The sequence below is a fragment of the Osmia lignaria genome, chromosome 11, assembly GCF_051020975.1.
Source record: "Osmia lignaria lignaria isolate PbOS001 chromosome 11, iyOsmLign1, whole genome shotgun sequence".
NCBI classification, from domain to species: Eukaryota; Metazoa; Arthropoda; class Insecta; order Hymenoptera; family Megachilidae; genus Osmia; species Osmia lignaria.
This window is the reverse complement of record NC_135042.1, coordinates 4,016,648-4,038,829: the sequence shown is the minus strand read 5'-3', so window position 1 is coordinate 4,038,829 and position 22,182 is coordinate 4,016,648. Positions and strand designations below refer to the sequence as shown.

General features: G+C 36.7%; 1 protein-coding gene across 2 annotated transcripts in view; it reads right to left on the bottom strand.

The window, feature by feature from the left end:
• Positions 1-341: 341 nt before the first annotated feature.
• The window catches only part of Sol1, a 362,434-nt gene continuing 340,593 nt past the window's right edge, over positions 342-22,182 (bottom strand). The window contains exons 14-16 of one of the 2 annotated variants that reach the window (XM_076691075.1): positions 13,597-13,804; positions 8,829-9,076; positions 342-3,975 (exon numbers count right to left, since the gene is read on the bottom strand). In XM_076691075.1, coding sequence (XP_076547190.1) covers positions 3,911-3,975; positions 8,829-9,076; positions 13,597-13,804 — 521 coding nt within the window. In that variant the 3' untranslated portion in view covers positions 342-3,910. Of the gene's footprint in view, positions 3,976-8,094; positions 8,732-8,828; positions 9,077-13,596; positions 13,805-22,182 lie in introns of those variants that run through there. The other variant, XM_076691076.1, reaches the window with a different exon arrangement.

The following is a 22,182-nucleotide window of genomic DNA, read 5'->3' as shown; positions in this document are numbered from 1 at the left end:
AAGTATCCTTCTGAACTTTCCCGAATACGATATTTGTATCCGCAGTTTCCAGATTTTAGATGCTCGTAGGTTGAATAATAGAGGCGGGATCGGATTACGATTTTTGGGGCTCCGAGGTAACGAACCTTCGAGTGTCCCCTTGGTTAAAAAATTGGGATTTATGAGGATTTATTTTTGAAATAATAATTGGATGTATAATTTTCTGTAAGATTAATTGAGGATGGGGAATTGAGGAGAGGGTAAATGTGAAAAAATCATCTAATGGAACTAGAATTATGACGAAATCGTATCATGGTGATGGCGAAGAAAATTCATTACGCGTTCTCGTACAGATTCATATGTTAAGGTTTATTAGGACAGTAACGATGATTGCATTACAGTTCAGTAACTTATGCGTGAGATGTTCCGGCAAGAGCCTCAAAACAGAATAAGAAAATACATCCGCCATTAGCGGATACCATAGTCGATGCTCCGATCAATGATCGCGCTTTGTCCGGAGCATGACTACGATGCTTTTGAACAGTTTTAACCGCAGGACAAAGTTTGGAGCGCCCCAGGCGCAACTTTGATAACTCGCAGGTCCCCAGTAACATGCGGCGTGTAAGGATAAAAGTTTCTCTTTATTTCTTCTTTTGTTTAGTCGGACTCAGGAACTTGCTGCTAGGCCGCCCCTGAACTTCCTGCCTAATCACGGAGCGCTCGTCGAGTTCGTATATCGTTAAGAGGTTGAAGTTTTTTTTTTCCTTTCTTTTTCATAACTATTCAACTAGTTAAGTCGTTCATGTACACATAGAGATCCTCCTTCAACACTTTGATTGCCACAGTGAAAATTGCCGTATAGTACTTCAGTAGACTCTTGTTATATCGCCACGTGAGCAATTGACGTTCCATCATTGCCTCCTTCTGTGGCAATGTAACGAGAGTCTACTGTAATTGTAATTATTTTATTTTTTAATTTAAATTTTCCACTACGTACCTCACGAAATTGATATACTATAATTTTTTAAAATTATTTTGCAATTATTTCAATTAAATTAGATTCGTGCTGCATGCGACCTATGACCCCGGTGGCAATCAACGCGTTAATGCATACAAATTGTGCTAATCGTCGCAAACACAATTCTGCGCATTTCCATTACGTGCAAAATTAATAATCCCTCTTACAGAAATTATCTCGTCCTACAGTTTCATTTTTTATAAACGCGTAACGTTCTAATACGAGTTTCCTTTCGACCAGGAATTCGTACGTTTATCGGTCTAAATGAATACAGAGACGGTACAGAGTGCGCAACGAAACGGCTAAATTGATAGACGACTTAATTGGAAAGCATCGTGCCTATAATTAATCATTTTCACTGAATACAGTGAGGGGGGGGGGGGGTAAAACAGCGGGGCAGCAGCTCGAAACAGATTAAATGTAACAAGTATTTACAACGTGGTTAGTTACATTGAAGCATTTCATAGCGCTGATTCAGGTGTGTTCGCAACTTTCTAATAGCGTTTCATCGTTTCTTCCACAGAGAAACATACAAACAACAACGAACGTAAGCGACAAATCGTTCTTTCATTAATTACATTGTACAATGTCTCCTTTCTTTCTTATTTACTTTCCTCACGCTCAACCAGAGACGCTCAATCAATAATGCACAGTCATACTCGCATTTCATAATTATCATTTTTTTTTCTTTCTTGTTCGCTTTTTTATATATAAATCAACTAGAAACTCGGGAGAAGTAGTCAACGCATTATAAACCTATTAAAAAATATTCACAGTAGTCTAACATACACAATGATAGTATTGCTACCTAATTCCTTATGTATCCAATGATACATAGACTTGATATTGAATTCGTAGAGAGTTCAATCGTTTCATTAATTCATGTCGATGATTTCTTTTCACAACGATCCTATTCTTCTTCTTCTTTCTTTTTTTTTTTTGTAATTCAATGATTAATGCATTTTTGTTCGTTCATACGATGCATTGTGTACGTGGCGTATTTAATCGATTGATACATTGATCGATTTAATGGTAGAAATGACATTCTACCCTTGTTGCCTGGTTATGCCGCCATAACCTCGGGAAGGTGGGCTTGGCTTATATAGTTTAACGGTTTATAGTTTGAAATAATTTTCCGTGAAAGTGAAGTACCTTTGTACGATAAAGTTTCATGGAACTATCGTTAACTTTGACGTTAATGACTTTCTGCCCGGCTGAGAGGCGGTATGCCAATACGTTTCTCTCCGTCGGGTCCCCTTACAACGATCGTTAAACATTTATCTTTATCGATTACATCTTCCACCCGGGTGAAGTTTGAACAGAGAAATTTTGTGTATCACGTTTTACCCTTGTCGATCTTTCCGCTGCAACTTGTTAGTTTGTTTTCTTTTCGTTAACCTGCTGCTTGCATGTTTCGCTAACCACTTCAACCTTATTCTCGGTCGCGATTCCGTTCCTAGACGAAGTTAACTATTGTTTAAGTGTCGTTCCATGGTGGTTTAAACGAGGTTGGTTTAAGGAGAACGGAGATGTGAAAATTGGGAAATTTTGGGATCCAAAAATGACGAATAAAATGTATAATTAAGAAATGAAAATAGTACCTTTGGTATCGATTTAATTTTTTCTTGCATAATATTTCAATGTTCGATCTCAGAAAATTATTTCAAACTGTTTTTCCTGGTAGTAAAATTCTGCTGTAACCGTCTCGATCGATTGTTAAAATTATTGCTGTCTCTCCGAAACTCTGACAATGAGAAAGGGTAAATTATAAATCCTTTTCTTGATCCGTTCAATTTCTCCGTATGTAATTGAAACGTTTTCATCAACACCTCTAATCTCTCACGTATAATCAGACTTGTATTCGTTCCCTAATGAACTAAGAAGGAATGGAAACATCACAGTCGTATAGAGGATGTAATAATAAATATGCTCGTAGTGTATTTTAGGAAGGCGAATTTTTTCGTCTCTCTTTCGCTGCTCACTATACGTATGACTTTCGATTAAATTCTTCGGACAGATAGTTTAGAGCGATTTTATAATAGACTCGCTTCCATACGAGGAGGAAAACATTAACAATTCAGCACTTTTTGGGTACGTCACGCTACAACAAATTATAGATTTATACCATTTACTTGTACAACTCTCATAATATCGTCTCTTTCGGTCTCGTTCGTTCGATTCAAGTATATCAACAGGGAACGATCTTGAACTTGCGAATTCAAAGGGTAATGGAATTTTTCTGAATATTCATAAGGCAGGTTGATCAATGACACATAAGTCTTTGGTGGTTGAAATTTCTTCAAGGTTCATCATTAATTAATTACTGTAATTTTGCAACGTCGAAGATTATAAAGTTCCAAACTCAGTGAACTGGCTCTCATATTTGCATCATTATTTTATTACACTTAAATAAGTTAAGAAACTTGTAATTTTCGAAGTGTAAGTTAAATAATTAACGATGTAGGTACATGGATCATTATTTAAATTAAGCAAGATTATCTTTGCAAAAATAGACAATTAAAATTAATTTTTTCGATTTGGTTCAATTTGAAACGATGCTTCGTTTATTGAAATATATACCTCGCATACACACTCTCAAAATTTCATAGCTTCTCGAGCTTTTACATTTTCCTTCGAATCCTTCTTTATTGCCAATACTTCTCTCCGTTTCGATGCTCGTAGTAAAATGATGGAGAACGATCGTCGTGCGGTGATAAGGATTCAATAAATGAATCATGACGTGTCATCAGGGAGATCGACTTTGGTATCCCTTTGGCAATTTCATTGACGCAAATGATATAGCCACTTTCCTTGGTACGTCGAATAATGGAGGATCGTGGATGGCTCCTGTCCTCGAAGTTACAGTTCGTTGTAAATTGAGCCAAGACTCGTACAAGTAGTTACTGATCGTGATTAAAGCAAAACTCGGCCAAAGAGTAGGGGTCTTATGAACAGCAACATGACCAGCAACGTTGTACCTTTAACAAAAAAACAACAAAATCAAACTTCTAACGAGATCCTTTATAAAGATTCACAATGTAGGCAGAATCCAAAGAAACAGATAAAGGTTCAATTGTGGAATTTCTTTATTCAAAACACTAAATCTTATTAACCTTCTGTAATTAAGAGGGTGAAGAGATAGCTTTACCTAGAAAGTAATTTTTTTTAAATTTACCATTTTTGTATTTCATATTTTTTTAGTAAAAATGTAGAATAAAATGGGATTGAATACTTTAATAATTTTAGACACATTGTAAATTGATTTTTGTTCCAATCCGTCTTTCAATTAAAATTCTCGATCATTAAAAGTTCCGCTCGAACGTTCACGGTTTTCGTAATTACAAGAAATATTTTATTATTGCAAATTTTAGCTGCACTTCAAACAACAGCGGTCGTTTAACACGAACGTTCCCCCCGAAAACTACTACGAAAGGGGTAAATGAAATTTTTAAAAATTCACTTCGTGAAATATTACGTTCGAAAGTTCATTATTTGTTCGACAGAAAGAAACTAAGTAATCAACAGCCATATCGAAGAATTCATTAATAATTGTACCTATCGCTTTCGTATACCTATCAAACAAGAGGTAATTAATTTTACCAGTTTTCGTGTTTATCAATTAAATACTTGGTGCACAATTAATCATTCTCTTCATTCAAACGACCATTTCCTCGGTTCTCTTCGTTTCGAATTGGATGGAAGTGCTCGGAAATTGATATAATTAAAATTATTTAAACAACAGTATGTTTATGACATGAACAAAACTTGAAACCAACTGAACGAAAGTATGTTTGTATTAGATTTTTACTTTATATATATTTTGACTTTTTATGTTGATGTAAAATTTATTTTTTAATCCTCCAATCGTGGAGGATTAGGATACGTGGACTCAGGATACGTGGAATTGGTAGCATCACTCTTTCAAGGATTAAAAGTAATCAACTTTAAAATATTTGAACTTTGCTATTTGCCTATCACAGTTCAGTTCCGATCATATTTACACCTTACATCTTTGAATATTAACCACACTATATAATTTGCAATATACTGCGAAGATGTTTACCATATTGAAGAATTTCCATTTATTTTAATCGTCGAACATAGCGTTGTTCGTATACTTTAGCGCGCCTCTGTATATTCTGGTAGCAAGGAATAAAACGATGCACTTTTACGAGATGGGGAGCGTTTCTCGCGTCGATCTGCATCGCAAACGAGCTACAGGGATTTTCGTTCCGTTGTAATAGAGACATCGGGAAAGATCCTGCAGAATGCCGAACGTATACTCTGAAAAGTAATTGCACTCGAAGGTAGTCCAATAAAGAAAGAAAAAAAAAAAAAGAAGCTACAGCACGAAACGGGCGACGACCTTTTCTGTTTCATAATGAATCGGAACGTTATGCAATCTTGTACGATCGCGTAGTCGTGGTAAATATTAGAGAGCAATGATGTAATCAAGAGGATCGAGCCATCTGGGTGCATTGTGCAGTCCTCAATGCACCGTCAAATCAATATCGTGATTATATAATTAAAACAAAATCAAACCTGAATATTTGAAAAAAAAAAATCATATATGTATTCTACAAAACTCTTCAATTGTTTTCGTGTTTCTCTTTTACAATCTATTTTATTTTCAGTCAGAGTTTGCTCGAGGTTATCGAACCCAAGGTATTAATTACTTTCATGATTGACCAAATTGCTCGGATCGACGCGGATGAAATCGTATCGTTTCGTTTGTTGTAGCGAAGCCCTCGCTTTCACTAAACCCATGCAATTTTCCTTGTAATTTAGTTTCCAATTTCTTTTCGCGAACCTCTTCTGACCATTCTTATTTTATTGAACCTGTTATTCCCGGCTGGGAGAAAACATCGAGGGAAAAGGAGTAGGTACTGATCAGATTTATCGCCTTGAGAGAACTCGGGTTTCTAATTTTATCTTTTAACCCTTTCTCTATCGATGACGTGTTTACTTTTTGTCGATAATCAAGGGTTGAGTGAGAAACGTGGATACAGGGTGGTAGATATCTATGGTAGATTAAAAAGTGTCTGACAATTAGAATGAAACTGTAGAAGAGTTAAATTGTGATGGAAAATTGAATACGAGGTAACTGTGAAATGTTCAATAATAGTCAGGAAAGTGGGGAAAAAATGCAATGCAATAGGTGGTCGTCTGTGTTACATTCGACAGGGAAAACGAACGAACAACGGTTTCTCTTCACGATTCAATTCGACAGGACGAAGCGAAGTGAGCCAACTTAATTGATTTCGCTCGGAACACGCTGCGTTGTGTCGTTCTATTCTCGCTGACAAAGTTGACATTCCAAACTATACCGGTGTGAAACGTTAGCTGCTATACTATCCTTGTCACGAAATTAATTCGATTGATCAACCTCTGAGACGTCGTTAGTCTCGTAAATAGGAAATAAGATTAAACTTTTACGAATCAACTTCCAAACTTGAGAAATTAAACTTCGAAACTGCTCGTTGAAGTTTGATGAAAATTGATATAAATGAACAATGGACAGGATAATTGTCAAGAATTGATGCAAATGAACTTGCATTTCATTATATGTTTTGATTTGCAAAAATATTTTATGTATTATAATTTAAAATAAGAAACTTGAAGCCAGTTATTTTGGCTGATTTGATAGTTCTAGTGTCAATTTCATTTTTATCAAGATGTTTGCAACAAAATAGAAGGGAAACAGGAAATGATGCTTGAACAATTTAAAGTATATCATCCTAAGGGTTTCAGGAAGTTTTGTTCAGCTTCCCTTTTATATTCGTGAAACTTGATTCCTGTCTTTAGGATTGGTCTGTATTCCGTACTTTACATTGCATCTGGATTTAGAGGGAACAAGGAACTAGTACGTTTTCTGCTCTCCTTTCTTTTTCTCTTTATTGAACACATGTACACAGTGTACACGTAATATCATGGAAACGAAAGAAGACAGCCCTTTTGTGTCGTTCGTAAAGAAAACTTTTTAAAATAAGAATCTCACAGTGCACATGGAATACGTGCTCAAAATACAAAACGTTATCTGAACCGACAACCTTTGTCCCATTGATATTCAGATGTTATTTTGTATGAAATCTTACCTGTATGTTGGTATATCGGTAGTAATTGCCGACACTACATTTATTCATTTGTTATTAAATATATTCAATATTTTGCAACAGGCCCCAAATTTCAAGCTCATTTCGATAGGTGTTGAAATAATTATTTTGTGTTAGATTTGATGATTTTTACTGCGATAGCGAATGGGTTAAAAATCAAAAGAATTTTCCAGCAGCCATGTGTCGTGCTCGATTATCCGTTTTCTGTCCTACGCGTAGCTTTTCATTCGGTTCGATTTACGTACGATTAAAGTAAACGAGAGTCCGTCTTCCGTGTGATTTAATAATGGTAAAAGGTACACAAAAATTCGATTTCCTCTATCAATAGCTGCAGGCCAGAGGATGCTCTCACTCGCCTATCGCAAATCCTCTTATAAATCGTGTATAATCTTTTTTACACCGACGTGAGCTTCCGCTGTTTCGGATGTAAACTGTCTATTATTCATGGGATTGGCCGATAAACCGGCGACCAGCTCGAACTCGATGAGAGGCTTGACTTTTTAAAGCTGCCCTTCGTTTCGCGCAACCCTCTCTTTTCTCTTTCGCCCCCTATGAAAAAAATTTCGTTGAATTTTTACGATTTCCCAACGACCTCCTTCGCGTAGTAGTCCAGAATATTAAACGAGCACGTCGCGCGTTTCGTAACGATGTGTTTGCATTGCAAACCACATTTCTCCATGGCTGTAAACTTGCTCTCTCCTGAGTCCTAGCATTATTTAGGCGAAAGCGATTCCATCTTTAGGAATTATCGAACAAGAATGTTTTTCAAATTTTCTGTACAATTTCTTTACATGTGATTTTTAAAAAATGTTGAAAATTTACTTAGTTATTTATTTTTTAATCAAAGTTCTTGCTGTAGGGATTAGATAAAATAATAGGAAAATTTGTGGAAGGTACAAATTGAATATTATTAAAAATTTTATTCAATACAGCGTGTTATGATAAAAATTATTAAACCCATAACAGTATTCATAATTTCATAAAATTAATGAAACTAATTCCGACCGATATTAAACTTTTACCATTTAGCGATCGAATGAAACCATTTATTTTTTACTAACCGAATAGTATTCATTAGTTTTATATTTTTTAACCAATTATATTAAATCGTTATAGTCCATTATATGTATTAATATTTTTTAAATACTTCACGGTAGTGCAAAAGCTCGTCACACCTTTTCAATCAGGTTTCAATTATTCTAATGGTCAATTTAATTAAACGCTGTAAAAATAACTCTTCTTGCGATCTCGATAAAATGATTGACCTAAAAATTATTCAATGAACAGTCAACAATTATTTTAATACATCCTCTTCGAAGATAATTAAACATGGCAAAAAATATTCACTAAAGCAGAAGCATTGATTGAAAATTCTACCCGGAAGTAGGTTAACGTTCCTCATTGTGGAAAATCTGTCATGGTACAGTGTATCGTAATCACGCGTTATATTAGACAAAGAAACATCGCGTGGTCTTGCATGCTTGAAAGCAGACGCATTTAAATTTCCTTTTGTACAATCAGGACTACGGGATTACGTTACTGTTTTAGAAATTCCATTTTACAGTTTCTCTGTTGTCGTACGGAAATTAATCCGAAGGGAGGTAAAAAAGGCTGCCATTGTCTGGAACAAAACGTAAAAAATTCGAGAAGGGGGAGGAAGGAAGTTGGTCGCTGTGGAAGGTCGAAAAGAAAAAAAGGGGGGCATGTTACGTTTTTACCTTTTAACGTTGACGCGTTGCTCGTCGGTGGCTTTGTTGTATAATTTCCTTCCTCGTCCACGAACACGTAGCTAGCGTTAAATCCTGTCGCATCGTATCTGTCGTTGCTCTTAAAGGTTACGCGAAAGAACTTTCTGTCACTGTCCACGTCAAACTCCGCCTGCTGGCCACAGTGCCTCGAGTACTTCCGGTCCCTGGACATGTAGTTCGAAAATTCGACGAAGTCGCTCGCGGATATCGAGTCGCACCTGCACAATCAATAATATCTATGTTATCATCGATTATTAATAATTGTCACATCAATGCAACGTTTCACGAAATCATGTCAGACTTTCTAGGTTTTGAAATATTGTATATAATTTTTCCATGAAACTTGCAAAACCTGCTAACTACGTTTCAAGTTCAAATTGAAATTCTGAAAAACAGAAAAAGTCCCATTTGAAAAACGTAAAATGATTTTAATCTTTTGGGACAGAAAATGCAACTTCAAAGAAACAGTGATTTATTCCCTTGGAAAACTGTCGAGTTGTTATTTATAGGTTTGATTAATACACGTCGGAAGTACTGTACAAATCTTTGATTCCATACTTTCAATTTGTAGAAGGTACATGGTTTTTCTTTTTTACTGCAATTTTTCAACCAGTCACAATATCATATATTTCAGGATTTGATGGATTTATTAGGAGTTGTTTAAAAATATAAAAACAAAGGTAGGTTATTTATTTTGAGGATTGAACATGTGTGTAATACTTTATGCGTCACAGAAGAGATTCAAACAAGATTTTAATCCAAACGATAATTTTAACGTTTGTATAGTTTTTTCTTTAAAGCAATTCTGTTTGGCTCTTTACAGCCCCAAGCCAGTAGTAATTTACGTTTTTAAGCTTCTGAGAATCGCTCAACTCATGTGTGACCCACTTATTCATTTTCTTCACTCTGCAACCTTTGCCAAGAAACTATTTTCAAAAATCTTCTTCAAAACACCGTTCTTTATGGATCTCTTCCGTTTTCCTCTTTGGCTTAGCTTTCAGTAACATCTAAACACCCTCAAATGAAATATCTCAAGAAATTTTTATAATATCAAATAACTATCACAGAATTATAAAGTAAAATATTATCTTCACCATTAATAATATTAATATTTTTTGCTTGCATCGAAAATTTTAGTACTTTACAAGCATCTTGTAAAATTCCTGTATTATCCTTTTGTTTGAAAACCGCTGACCTACAAAATATCTGATCCTCTTAAAACTTGGTGTGTATAGGCGATTTTGTATAGATTGGATAGTAAACATAGCGTATATACCGAGCTATTGCATTCGATATTATATCGAAGAATCGGCCAGGTCAGGTATATCGATGTCTAACAATAAGATGTATAAAATTGCACACACACTCTCACTATACACAAATATAATACCAATGGAAGTTCATAATTTATCATAACTTATCATAATTTCAATAAAATTATCCTTCGCGTAACTCGGAGTCAGGCAGTAGAAAGATCAAGTAGTATAGCACACGATAATGCGGACTATTAACACTTACTGTCTATACCTCACCAAGAGGCACGTTTCTTTGACGTTACTCTACGACGAAACACATATTTAGAAAGCTCATAAAAGTTTATACCTATTTCAACAAGAACCGACAAGTCTTTTCGTAACCTGGTAACGTGCACTTCAATTACGTATGAAACACAATCGCGAATGTATTATTCAGAAGCGTTACCAAGTTCGTCGTGTGTGTAGTTGTGTGTCCAGAGAATTTATATTTTCGGCATAGTCATACATTACACAATCACCGATAAATTGATACGCATAGGGAAGTATGAAACGTCGTTGGGGGATAGTGGTTTCTTGAAATATTCACCTTTCGCGAAGAATATCGAAGAGATTCGAATGATTTTTCTCGATGGTATAGCACGTGCTCGTAAATTGCTTTCGTAGCCGGGGACCGGCAATTCCATAAGTAATTCAATCTTGGCTCTTTCCCCGCATAATTTCGATATACATGTGCGAGCCGGCCCTGCAGGCCCCGACTTTACAGTCGGAATAACCATCGGTTATTCTCTGTTCACGGATTTTCCGGTCCGTTCTGTGCTTGCTTCATAAATATTTCTCTCCCGTTTCGTTGTAAGATTACGTAAGCCGTGATTAAAGTTCAGGGAAATGTGACCCGTCAGAAATAACGCTTTATTTCCGCTTCACCGTGCACATTATTTTACCCGTCGAATAACGAATGCTGGGTCATTTGTGATCAAGTCTTACGAAAAGTACGTAAGAATATTCTAATTTCTTTTGCTATTTTCTATAATTAAAAAATTATGCTTTGGTCTGATTGCATGGATTACCCTGTATATTGTACGCGATTGCAATATTGTGGAAACTCTTGCATTTCAATTCGGCTCAGGTACATTAATTTGTACCGGTGAAAATCGTGCGGTACGTGTCCGACGAATTTACAACTCGTCACCCTAAACGGCACCCTACTATACGATGTGGGTGACAAGGACGCAGTTGCAGTTCCACATTTTAATGGCTACGTGCAAACTGGTCGAGGAAACGTCACGAACGACTGGTTTGGTAATTGCCGTCGCGGAAACAACAGAAATATTCAGGTTCATGCAAAAGGTTCGTCATGTATGTACATATCGAAATCCAGATTGATGTTTTAAATATTTCAAATAATTATTATACAATTCAGAATGATTGATGGAAAAATATGGGTTAAATTTTGTCTTCTTCTTCCTTCAAAATATCAGTACACTATAATAAAATTCATAAACCTTTTTCAAAAAGCCCTTTGCACCAACCTGGTATTACAAGAGCTTATAAAGCACCACGATACCGCGTTCTTTAATTAAAAGTACAGGAAATCAAAGGATTCGACGAATGAATGGTACTGATAAGGAGGATTTACGTTGGTCCTTGGCAGAATTCATTCGCCGTTGTAAATAATATATCGCGTCGGTAAGAAGTATTGATACGTGAACGATGATGCTATTATCGCGAGAGTTTCCATGCCGATAATATATCGCAAACCGCTCCTTCCACCGATGACATAAGTGGCAATTCCCGTGACAGATCATCGTTCGGTTCTCACGTATCCGAACATACATTTCGAACTGTTTACTCGAGCCCGGATTTACGAGTACGAATGTATCTTTTTCCCTCGTAGCCGGCTCTATATCCCGTTCGGATCTTGCTGCACTTCGTCTAATTGAACTCTCGTTCGAACCGACGATATTTACGAGCAATCTTTTCGACGGAAGGGGAGAGAAGAGGAAAGAAGGGAGGAAGGAAGGAGAAATTCGGGGAAAAAATCCGACTCGCGGGTACAGAGAACTGGACCCCGGTTGTAATAACAGATGCAAGTGCATCTTGCGGGATTCACTCGATATCGGCCGACCTCGAATTATTAAATTCAGGCCACATTTTCTGGGCTAGAGTGAGGAGCAAGAGAATCGATCAAGTCACGAGACCTACTTCGCTCTTTCTCGACGGGTTATTGTTGAAAAGTTCGACAGGAATCGGCGAAACACGACTAATTAGAGGCTACCGGTAATGAACGAAACGGTAGCTTGCTTATCGATGCTGCTTTCATACGATCCAATTAGGTTATCACGTGGTCAACTTCCTCTTCTTATTTCCTCCTAGTTTAATCAACACCGGATCAGTTTTCACTCAAGATTTCACTCCAGATTAAGATTTCTGAGATTTGGAGCTGTCAAATCTTCGAGGGTCCTCTAATTAATTTTTCTACTGCAAGGTACTTAATTATGTCCCATCGTATACCCTAATTTCTATATTTATTTGAAACAGTCCATAGCATCTTTGCTGCTTCTGATATCGTACGATGAGCTAGATATACATGTACCCAGCTTTTTTGCTGTTTCAAGGATTAATTAGCGTAGATCAATCAGCTGTACCTGCTAATTGGCTACCTCGACGCAAATACTCCACACTCTGATGGACTTTTGCGTTATCGGTTACAGGATCCTCGTTTGGACGTACTGCTTTCGTCTCCAGTAAGCAGGTTGGAAACTTTGTTTGACGCAGTTTGATTTAGTGGAACGTCGAACTACATCAGGAGAGCCAATCGAACTGGTATCGATTTGCTTCCAGTAGACTTCTAGTTGGCTAAGGATGCTCACTTTGTCTCACCTCGTCCGGTTGAGTGACGAGAAGGAAGTCGAGCAGGATCGATACATAGAATTCCAGTCACGACGGTCTAGTCAGTTTATCTCTCCCGGTTGATACTCCTCTTCCCCTTCCACTTCCGTTCGCCTATCCTCTGGATGATTTTTATTGTTCCTCCTTGATTTTATGTATCGCTCTTTGCTTCTTTTTTTGATATATATACGGAGGTAAATCGAAAGGAAACAAAAGCGTGTACACGCTGCACTACCCCTTGCGTGTATATCTGGAAAGGTTATGGGGTTGCTCGAAGGTAAATAACAGGGGTAACTATCTTTGTACCATGTCTTGTAAAACGAAGCCAGTCATGTAGGTTACATACTCCGATAGATATTTTTCAAGCATGATTGAACTTTCATTTTTTATTTATTTTTACAATAAGAAAACTCAGGTTATTTTTATTAATAATGCTGTTCTGATATAGTTACTTTTCTTTACTATTTTTCAGTACATAATAATTCATTATAAGAATTCCAACCCTTAAATGATGTTTGTATGCAATATAATTTCTACTTTATTTCTCAATAAATTTCAACCTTTTGGAATAGAAATAAAATATTAATACTTACGGCATCACTCCCTCCACATCGAAGAAATGAAAATGAAGATGCACTCTCTCGTTGAGTTGACCATTGAAGAAATAATGACATTCCGTGTTTCGTGGATACAATCCTGGATAATTTGGTGACGCGAATGTACCATTTCGTGTTTCGTTGCTGTTGTAAACAAAGGCACAGGGATATTGCGCCTCTTGTCGGCCCGTCGTTATGCCGAAGTCTGTAACACGGTAAAGTACAATGGCCACGTTAACACCCTTCGTGTATCTGAGAATAAACGTCGGGTGTGTAGAAAATAATCCGGCAGAGTCTATTAAGTAAACGAGTAAAAACTCTTCTTTCTCCTCACAGAAGACTATTATTCTCAGTACTGTACATCCCAGCAACGTTTCAGCTTGCAAATATGACGGTGCCCGTTAATTAAATCGTGACCGTGTTTCAGGTATTTAATCGCGGGGAAAAGAAAGTTTTTTACGACTTTGAATCGGTCGTGCAATCACCTTTGTTCGACTTTTCTTTTCTGACCTCTTTCTTCTAATGAAAACTAGCTCAAACAGTGCTTTAGATGTGAAATAGTAATTGTTGGAGGAAAAGAGAAGAAGAAAGAAGGGAAAAGTGTTTCAACTGTAGCCCGAGGGAACTCTCGGGCTGTTTCATTTCGTATTAAAGTATTTTGATTCCGATTAGTAACAGATGGAAGAGCTAAAGAGATTTTCGACGCTGAAAGAGTGCGCTGAAATCCTTGGTAAATAAAGATTCTTCTTGGTACGAGTGATCGAGTGGATCGACCAAGAGTGTGAGTATGGCGATGATGAGTGTTCTTCAGGTTGGTCAATAAATTGTTAGAGTACGATGAACGGGAAAGTTCAATGGGAAGATAATGGCCGAGTTGCAATGAAAAACGTACATATTATGAAAAAGTACTCGAAGATGAAGTGAACCTATTATTCTATTTCTGATACACATTGAACACATTGAGAATTTAAATTTCATTTTCATTTTCTAAGCTTACGAAAAGAAATAGGATTCGGAATTTTTTTTAAATTTCTAATTAAATTTAAATAATTGCTCTCCCAATTCTGGACCATTCTTTAACGTAGCATATTTGCCGCAGAAATATAGCGTAATAATAAATTTTAAATGTATACATACTTCTGTTAATCAATATCTCTTAACATTTTTTCCAAAAAAATATCATTTACATTCAGTTACTAATTGTGGGGGTACAAATACTCGTGGGGGATCACCTCGTGATGTTTGCGATTGCCCGTACCATATACCTATTCACCTGGTGCGCTTAATAAATATTGACGTTCACTAATGAACAGCCACGCGTCGAAGTATAAAGCATCATCGTCATAATTGCTATATCGTAACACGATGGTTATTAATAAACAACAGGGAGCGTAATGGCTTACGTATTATTAACTAGATGTTCGAAAACCGAATGCGAGAGAGCGACTGCTTCAATTTGCCGATGAATATACATACATACATTTGGCCGAATGATATCGGCCCCTGTATCTGAATGCGAACAAGCAACCATCTCTGTGTCAATATTACACCATGTAAATCATACTGTACAATTTAATATTTCGTGATAAACAGTGACCCTCGTTTTCCTTCGTAATCCATTCAGATAGAATTTTTTAACAGACGTCTGTCAAACTGGCGGTATAAAATCTTTCCAGGGAGTTATATTATCTATTTTGCGATCAAAAGAAATAAAAACGAGAATTGAATGAAAAATTTGAAAGGAAACTTCTAGATCATTCTTCTAGAGAAAACGGGTTAATTATAGGATCTCTGCTCGTCAGGGCTCGTTTGAAATCGTTCGCCGGCACCAAGGACCAACTTGCCTACGAACTTTCGAGTTCTCGAGTTCCTAAAGTTGAGCTTTGGTCGTTATGCCCGGCGAGCAAGTTTCTTCGCGGTTGTAAACATCAGGTAATAAGCTTTAGCAAACGCCGTGCACTTTTGCGCTTAGTTAGCCACGTTTGTTATACGACCGATGCACTTCGTTCATATCCAGTGCATGGTGAACGCGTTCGCAAGACGATGACTTTTTATTTTGATAAAGTGTTTCGAACGTTTCCAGCGAAGTAGTTTCGTTCCATAAACGTCACTCGGAACCTTTATTCGGCCGGAAATTGAACTTCTTTACAGGACGATGAATGCGATAGGAAAAAAAAAAAGAGAGGTCTGAGATGGTCGAAAGGTCGTGAAGAGCTTCCGTACGGTTGTGGCATCGTGTGCAACACGTAACTCTGCTGGAATTTAGGCTAATGGTCCGACGGTTTTAGTGTCTTGGGTGACTGGTTTTAGGGACTGGGTCTTTCTAATCGGTTGGAAAATATATAATACAACCTGGCTGTGAATCAAGTGGAGGCAACGACCTGTAAAAACGAATTTAGGATATTTTTAGACTTCGAAATACGGAAACAAATGAATTTGTCAAAAATATTTACATACTGTAAATAGAGTGACAGGCGAAAAGTTGTTTTATAATGTTATTTTCTAAAATGTTACAGAACAGGTTTTCTTCAAATTATTTCTCTAGAGAGTACTTGGATCTCTTCTATGTAGCATTTTCTTTGAAAAGAAAGAAAAGAAAGTGACTGCATGATAAAGTATCTTAGACGATTCCAGCCAACTGGTCTGAGTTGAAATAAATGTACCTTGAAACACTTATTTTGTATGTACTCGTATATTGTGCTTCAATGAAACAATTTAACTCTCCTATTTCACAGCAAGACCAATTTTTTATTTCTTTAAAAAAAATCTAATCTAATCTGTCTTCATGTAAAATAATGAATTTTGAGTCACGCAATAATTCTGCTGCTATATCATTTCAATTAAAATTATTAATTCAATCGGCCTACTTTAGTTATGTCCCTTTCATCTCAACAAAAATCTCATACTGTTTATCGGCACCTGAAACGCATAAGAAAGTTCACAGAATGATGTTATAAGTCCTGGTATTCTCTGCAAAGCTGAAACACCGAAGTTTCTAAGCCATTCTTTCCAAACAGCAATCTGAAACTTTTCTCAACATTAATTTGCATCGGCAATTTACCTCTCGTTTACTATATAACTGCTTCTGCAAAATACTGACGGTAGTTTCATCCACCACGCTTTCAATTTTGCTACAGTATTATTAAACTGACTTTTTCCTGAACTTGTATAAATTACATTTTTGAAACACAAAGGAACTGAATACAATTGCAATTTGTGCAATTTTTAAACTTTCTGTTATACATCAACTAGCAATTCTACATTTCAAATGACAAATGACTGTGTGTGGATACTCAAAATTATGAGTACTCCAAAAAATTTACATCGCACATCGCTAAACGAGTCACGCTTCATCGAGTTTTCGTTTATAACAAAAATTTCATCTCATAACAGTTTACGATTCAACGTAGCCCGAAGGTTTGCAGCGTTTAACAAAGGAGAGCTAGGAGATTTTTACGATTGTAACAGCTCCTACAGAGATTTCCTGTGTCTCGTGCAGCGCAGGAACCATTTCGAGCATCTAACATCCGGTGTAATGTGGGCATACGAGTCAAATCCGCCGCTGGATGCGCACACATAAACTCATTGTTTTATACGTACATCCGTTTCTCCAGACGCGGGTCCATGTACCCACGAAAACAACGACCCTGGTATATCTTTTTCTCACGAACGCACACACATCGACCGATATTCGTCTCTTTCTCAATTTCGTTCGTTTATACTTCAGGGAGAAAAATATTCGTTCGATGGTATCGTTGTTCCGTGATTCGGATCCGGGTCATTGTAGAATTTCGAAAATAAATAGAAAAACTAGAACGTTCGCGCACGTGTTATCGAAACGTTATTACTTTATCATTTTTATCGGTAAACAGAATATGTCCGTTGATTCTGAAATATTCAATATCATCCTTTATTCCATCTCCGCTTTTTTCGGTTAATTTCAACGGAAGCAACGGATGAGTTTCATCTATTCATCCTCTGACGAATCTTTTTTTCGTGAAAAAGTTGGATTTGCACCATGTGTAAAATGAAATATATTAAATTCCAAATAAGGTTGAATAAACTTAAAATGGAGCATTTTCTTTGGGATTTCAAATCAACATAGTTATGAAAATTTCGCAGCTTGCCAGCTCTATTGAATATCATTGTGCCTTGGTCCTTTGGGGAATTTAATTTAGAGCGAAATTTTCTTTTTTGTAAGATAAAATATTAGTAATAATGATTCTTCATTGCCTGTCTGATTTCAATGATTTGATCGATAAAATAGAAATTTAATTAATTCATTTAATTCTTTATATCTTCTGTTACTCATTACTATTAATTAAAGGTTTGTTTTCACCCTGTGTACTCGCTTGCGAGAGCAAACGGTACACAGAACGCTTTACGACTTCCAAAGACTCGGATTTCACGAGTTTCCCTACTCTCGACTACTGAATCGACTTCCTTGATTCCCGAGGATGGCCGAGTTTCCGGTGCGCACGTGCATCCCTACGAACGTGTGCGAGCGAGTGTTGTATCGCGCGAAATCGACGATATTAAACGTTCAACTTTTCAAAAGTCCGCCCATTTCGTTCGACCCTGTGAAACTTTCACGTTTAACGTCTCGAACACCGCTCGAATCGGAAGACTGAAATTCTACTTGGGTCAGGCTCTTGAAATTTGTAGCTTGACAATCACGATTTCACAGAATTCTTATTCATTTCCAACCAATTGAACACTGTTTAGAAAAAAATTAATCTTGTATTTGAAATAAATTCCGAAGGGATGTTCAGGTCGAGAATGTTTTTGGGTTGTATGCAATAATTTTAGTTTGAAATTCAAAATTTCTGCATTATTTTTTACAAAGATTTTAATAAATCGCTGTTTGGAATGTGGATATTGCTGAGCCTTTATCAAGTATCTGGCAGCAAATTCAAGCAGATAAATGTTGGAATCCGATGTTGATCGCGATTGAACATTCGCATTAGATTGCAATATCGCATGGTAGCCGATGAGGATCGTCCAGCTTCCGAGATTTCAAATTGACGTTCGTGACAGAATCACGAGCGATTTTATGGCGTTTGTCGATAGCTCGCTGAAGATAACGCACGATTAAAGGTATCGCCGGATAACAGGTACACGTACAACGGCGAATTCTATATTGAAGCAATCGGATATTCATTTGCGGTGAACCAAATAGAAGAGCTCCGAATACACGCGTGATGCATTCTCGTTTCGATATACGATTCACTCTCTACCCTCTTTTTCGCCCCTATACAGAATATTCACCCCTAAAGCTACCACGATTTTTCCGCTATTAGCGATACAAATTTTATGTTAAATTATTAACAATATTTAGGAATAATGAACATTTTGCAAATATGTTTCTCTTTTTTAATAAATTCAAAGTTAACTTAACAGTTCGATGTTTTTTGTTTTTTTTTTTAAATTAAAAAGCAGTGTCAACAGTTCAGGTTATTCTGCTGCTCTCTATTGCGCTCTAAAAAATAATTCGAACGACGATATTGGAAATCTTTATCTTCAGGAGAATCACGTATACCATAATCTTAGGGTCGTAAACCTCCGTCTCGGTAACAATTTATACTGCTGATAACTTCAATATCCGTGGATGGATTAAAGCGAGACACCTACGTATACGAGCTTCGTAAATTCATTTCAATCCGCTTTTAAATCCCCGTTACGAATAACACAGTATTGCTTTCTACCTGTCTGTAGATCAATATTTATTCGCCACATGCTCGCTGACCCTTTCAAAGGATTTCCCTTGGTCGTCTTTATTTATACATCGTTACACGATCAGACGCTGAAAAACAACCTAATAATCCGTGCGAGATAATAAAGTACGTGGATCACGTTTGAAGCATGCTGCCATCCACCAAACAATAACGATCCTAATTATCTTGACAACAGGTTTATCCGCCTGGTAATAATTTCAATCTCTTGAACTCGCGAGCCGAAAATACCACTAATTCCTTCCATCGCGTCGCGCGCGTGACACAGCGCGAGGATAAGGTAATTTCTGTTAGGAATATTCATGAAACGTTTACATTCACAAGTGTTATTTTGCAATATTTTGATGTCACGAAATTATCTAAGAATTTCTATATTTCGAGATCCACCATTTCATATACAAGAATCTATTAGTTAGCTGCCAAATTTCGCCTTAATGATACACCTCGTTCAATTGAAGAGTGGTCATAATGAAAACGAAGAAGCTACTTATTTTGTTAGTTAGCTGGATGCCAGATCGAAATTTGAAACGATACTCGGTCACCGAAAAAACCTCGAGAAACGTGTTCGTACGGCGAAGGTTGGCAGTGAAAGAACCGCTAATAAATAAAATATTCAAAAGAAGAAGGAACTCGAGAACGACGTGAAAGAAGCTTGGATGCAGATTGGAAGGGCTCGCTTTCAATGGCAACATAGTCGTAATTAATTTGAGACTGTCTGAACTTGCAGAGACATCGATAAATTTATTCTATACCTTTGCAAACGAGTATACATCTTCTATTATATATTGTAATTCTACAAAGTGATTCAGATTTATGATTGCAAATTTAATTAGCTATTGGAGGTCCTTAAAGAAGATAGAAATAATATCTGCATAACTTGCCTATTTTCCAAAAACGAAGCGATATAACCCAATTTATCCTTGTTTCGAAATACCTAATAAAATTCTACGATTTGTTCAACAGTAACAATACAATATTTTCAGTATGCTGGTTACAGTAGCAAGTCACGTTAAATTCGTACATATATGCGCTGGGATTATTATGAAACGTACGAGTTTAAACTAGTTTACCTATCGTTTTATTAAGATAGATACGCGTTGAACAAATCGATATGACTTTTATTAGTTTAATATCTTTATTAGCTCTTTAAATCTTGTTTACGCATTGTTGGTGATATCTGTTTCATAGATCCTCGAATCTGTATTGCGAAACAATATAGATGCAATTCACATTCGCAAACTATGCTTTATGCTCTTGTGGTATAACACGCTTTATAACTGCAGCAGAAAGTAATTATAAAGATTAATTAAAAAGATACGACCTAGTAAAATAAAGATGGAAAGAATTAAGAAAAATTGTTTAAAGTTCCACCATAATTACTGCTGTTAACACATTGCCATAAAAATAATCATAAATTCAATATAATCAAACAATTGACAGGAACATTTTTTTTTCTTTTGCTTTATTTTAATATTTCATTAACAGAAATAATATACTGCCTACGTATCAATAAAAATCTAATATTTCAACTTTTTAATTTCAATCAATAACCAAGAGCTAATAAACTCAACAAACCCTCATCAACCCCTACTTTTCTCATCGATGCACATTCATAGCCTGCGCCACTTTGTCCCCGTATTTCATCGCATTACCTATGCGCACGATACTCGAAGCAACTTCACCCTAAGCACAAATCATCGAACCGACGCGACGAACGGTAGTATGAATATAAAATGTTCAAGAACGAGGAGCCACGAATTGCACGGTGTCGCGACGACGCTTTATTCCTCCACGTTTTTCGCTCGATTTCACTGAAACGCCCGCGTGTCCACGTATCGAGTTCTGATTCTAAATTAGGGTCTCGTAACGTTGCATGGCTTCGAAAATGCGACGATGCTTTCACCTCTTTTCCCTCCGGTTCTTTTCATTTCCAAATGATTCCGTTTACATTGTCACTGTCATTTTTTTCGCTCGTTTCGCGAGCAATAAACAACGGCCTCGATTACCTTCGCACGAGAACGAGTGGTGGTTTAAAGTAACGAGGATTCCCCACGTTTGCCGACGCTTTGTGCATTTTTACGGAAATTACAGGGGGGTTGTTTGCACGCCACAGCCACGGTTCCCCCAACAGCTGGCACTGTGACCACTCTTAGCCATGCTAACAAACTTTCAGCTTTGATGCCGCAACGTCGTGCATTTCCGGAATCAGAAAAAAAAAACGGTGCTATCGTCACTGGTTATGTAACCGGAAGAAAATAACTTGGTTTCGATGCTGTTCCAACGTCCGGATACTATGGAACCACAGAACGCTTTTTGCTATTTATTTTTTTCTCTCGTTTCACCCGGTAACTCGAGGATTCTCCCCGTTGGTTATTTTTTCATTTTGAGGCTTTCTGTTATGAAACATTTAGCCGGCGAAGGAACAACGATATACACTCCTGGGTAATAGTATGGGAGCATTTTTTGGGGATGTTGTAAAGTGAATTTATTTTTAATATTTCTAATATACAATTTCTGTCATAAGATGTAAGTTTGAACATGATGATCCCATACTTTTAGAGGGCAGTGTATGATCCTCGTGGAAACGAGTAAATAAATATCGTAGGATGGTAAACGTGAAATCAAGATGAGATAGTAAGGTTTCTTTTATGAAAACGTAAATATTTTATTTTCCAGGCTTCCATGTTATATTATGTTTTTTATCTTGTTACAGTATTTCTTCTTTCAAGAGGGAAATATTCAACAGCAAAATCCTCATTTCCTTTTATCAGGAAATAGTCTTCCAATGTTCTTTCTTTACGTAACTTACATGTTATTATGATTGCTCTTTTCAAAGGAGAACATATTAAAG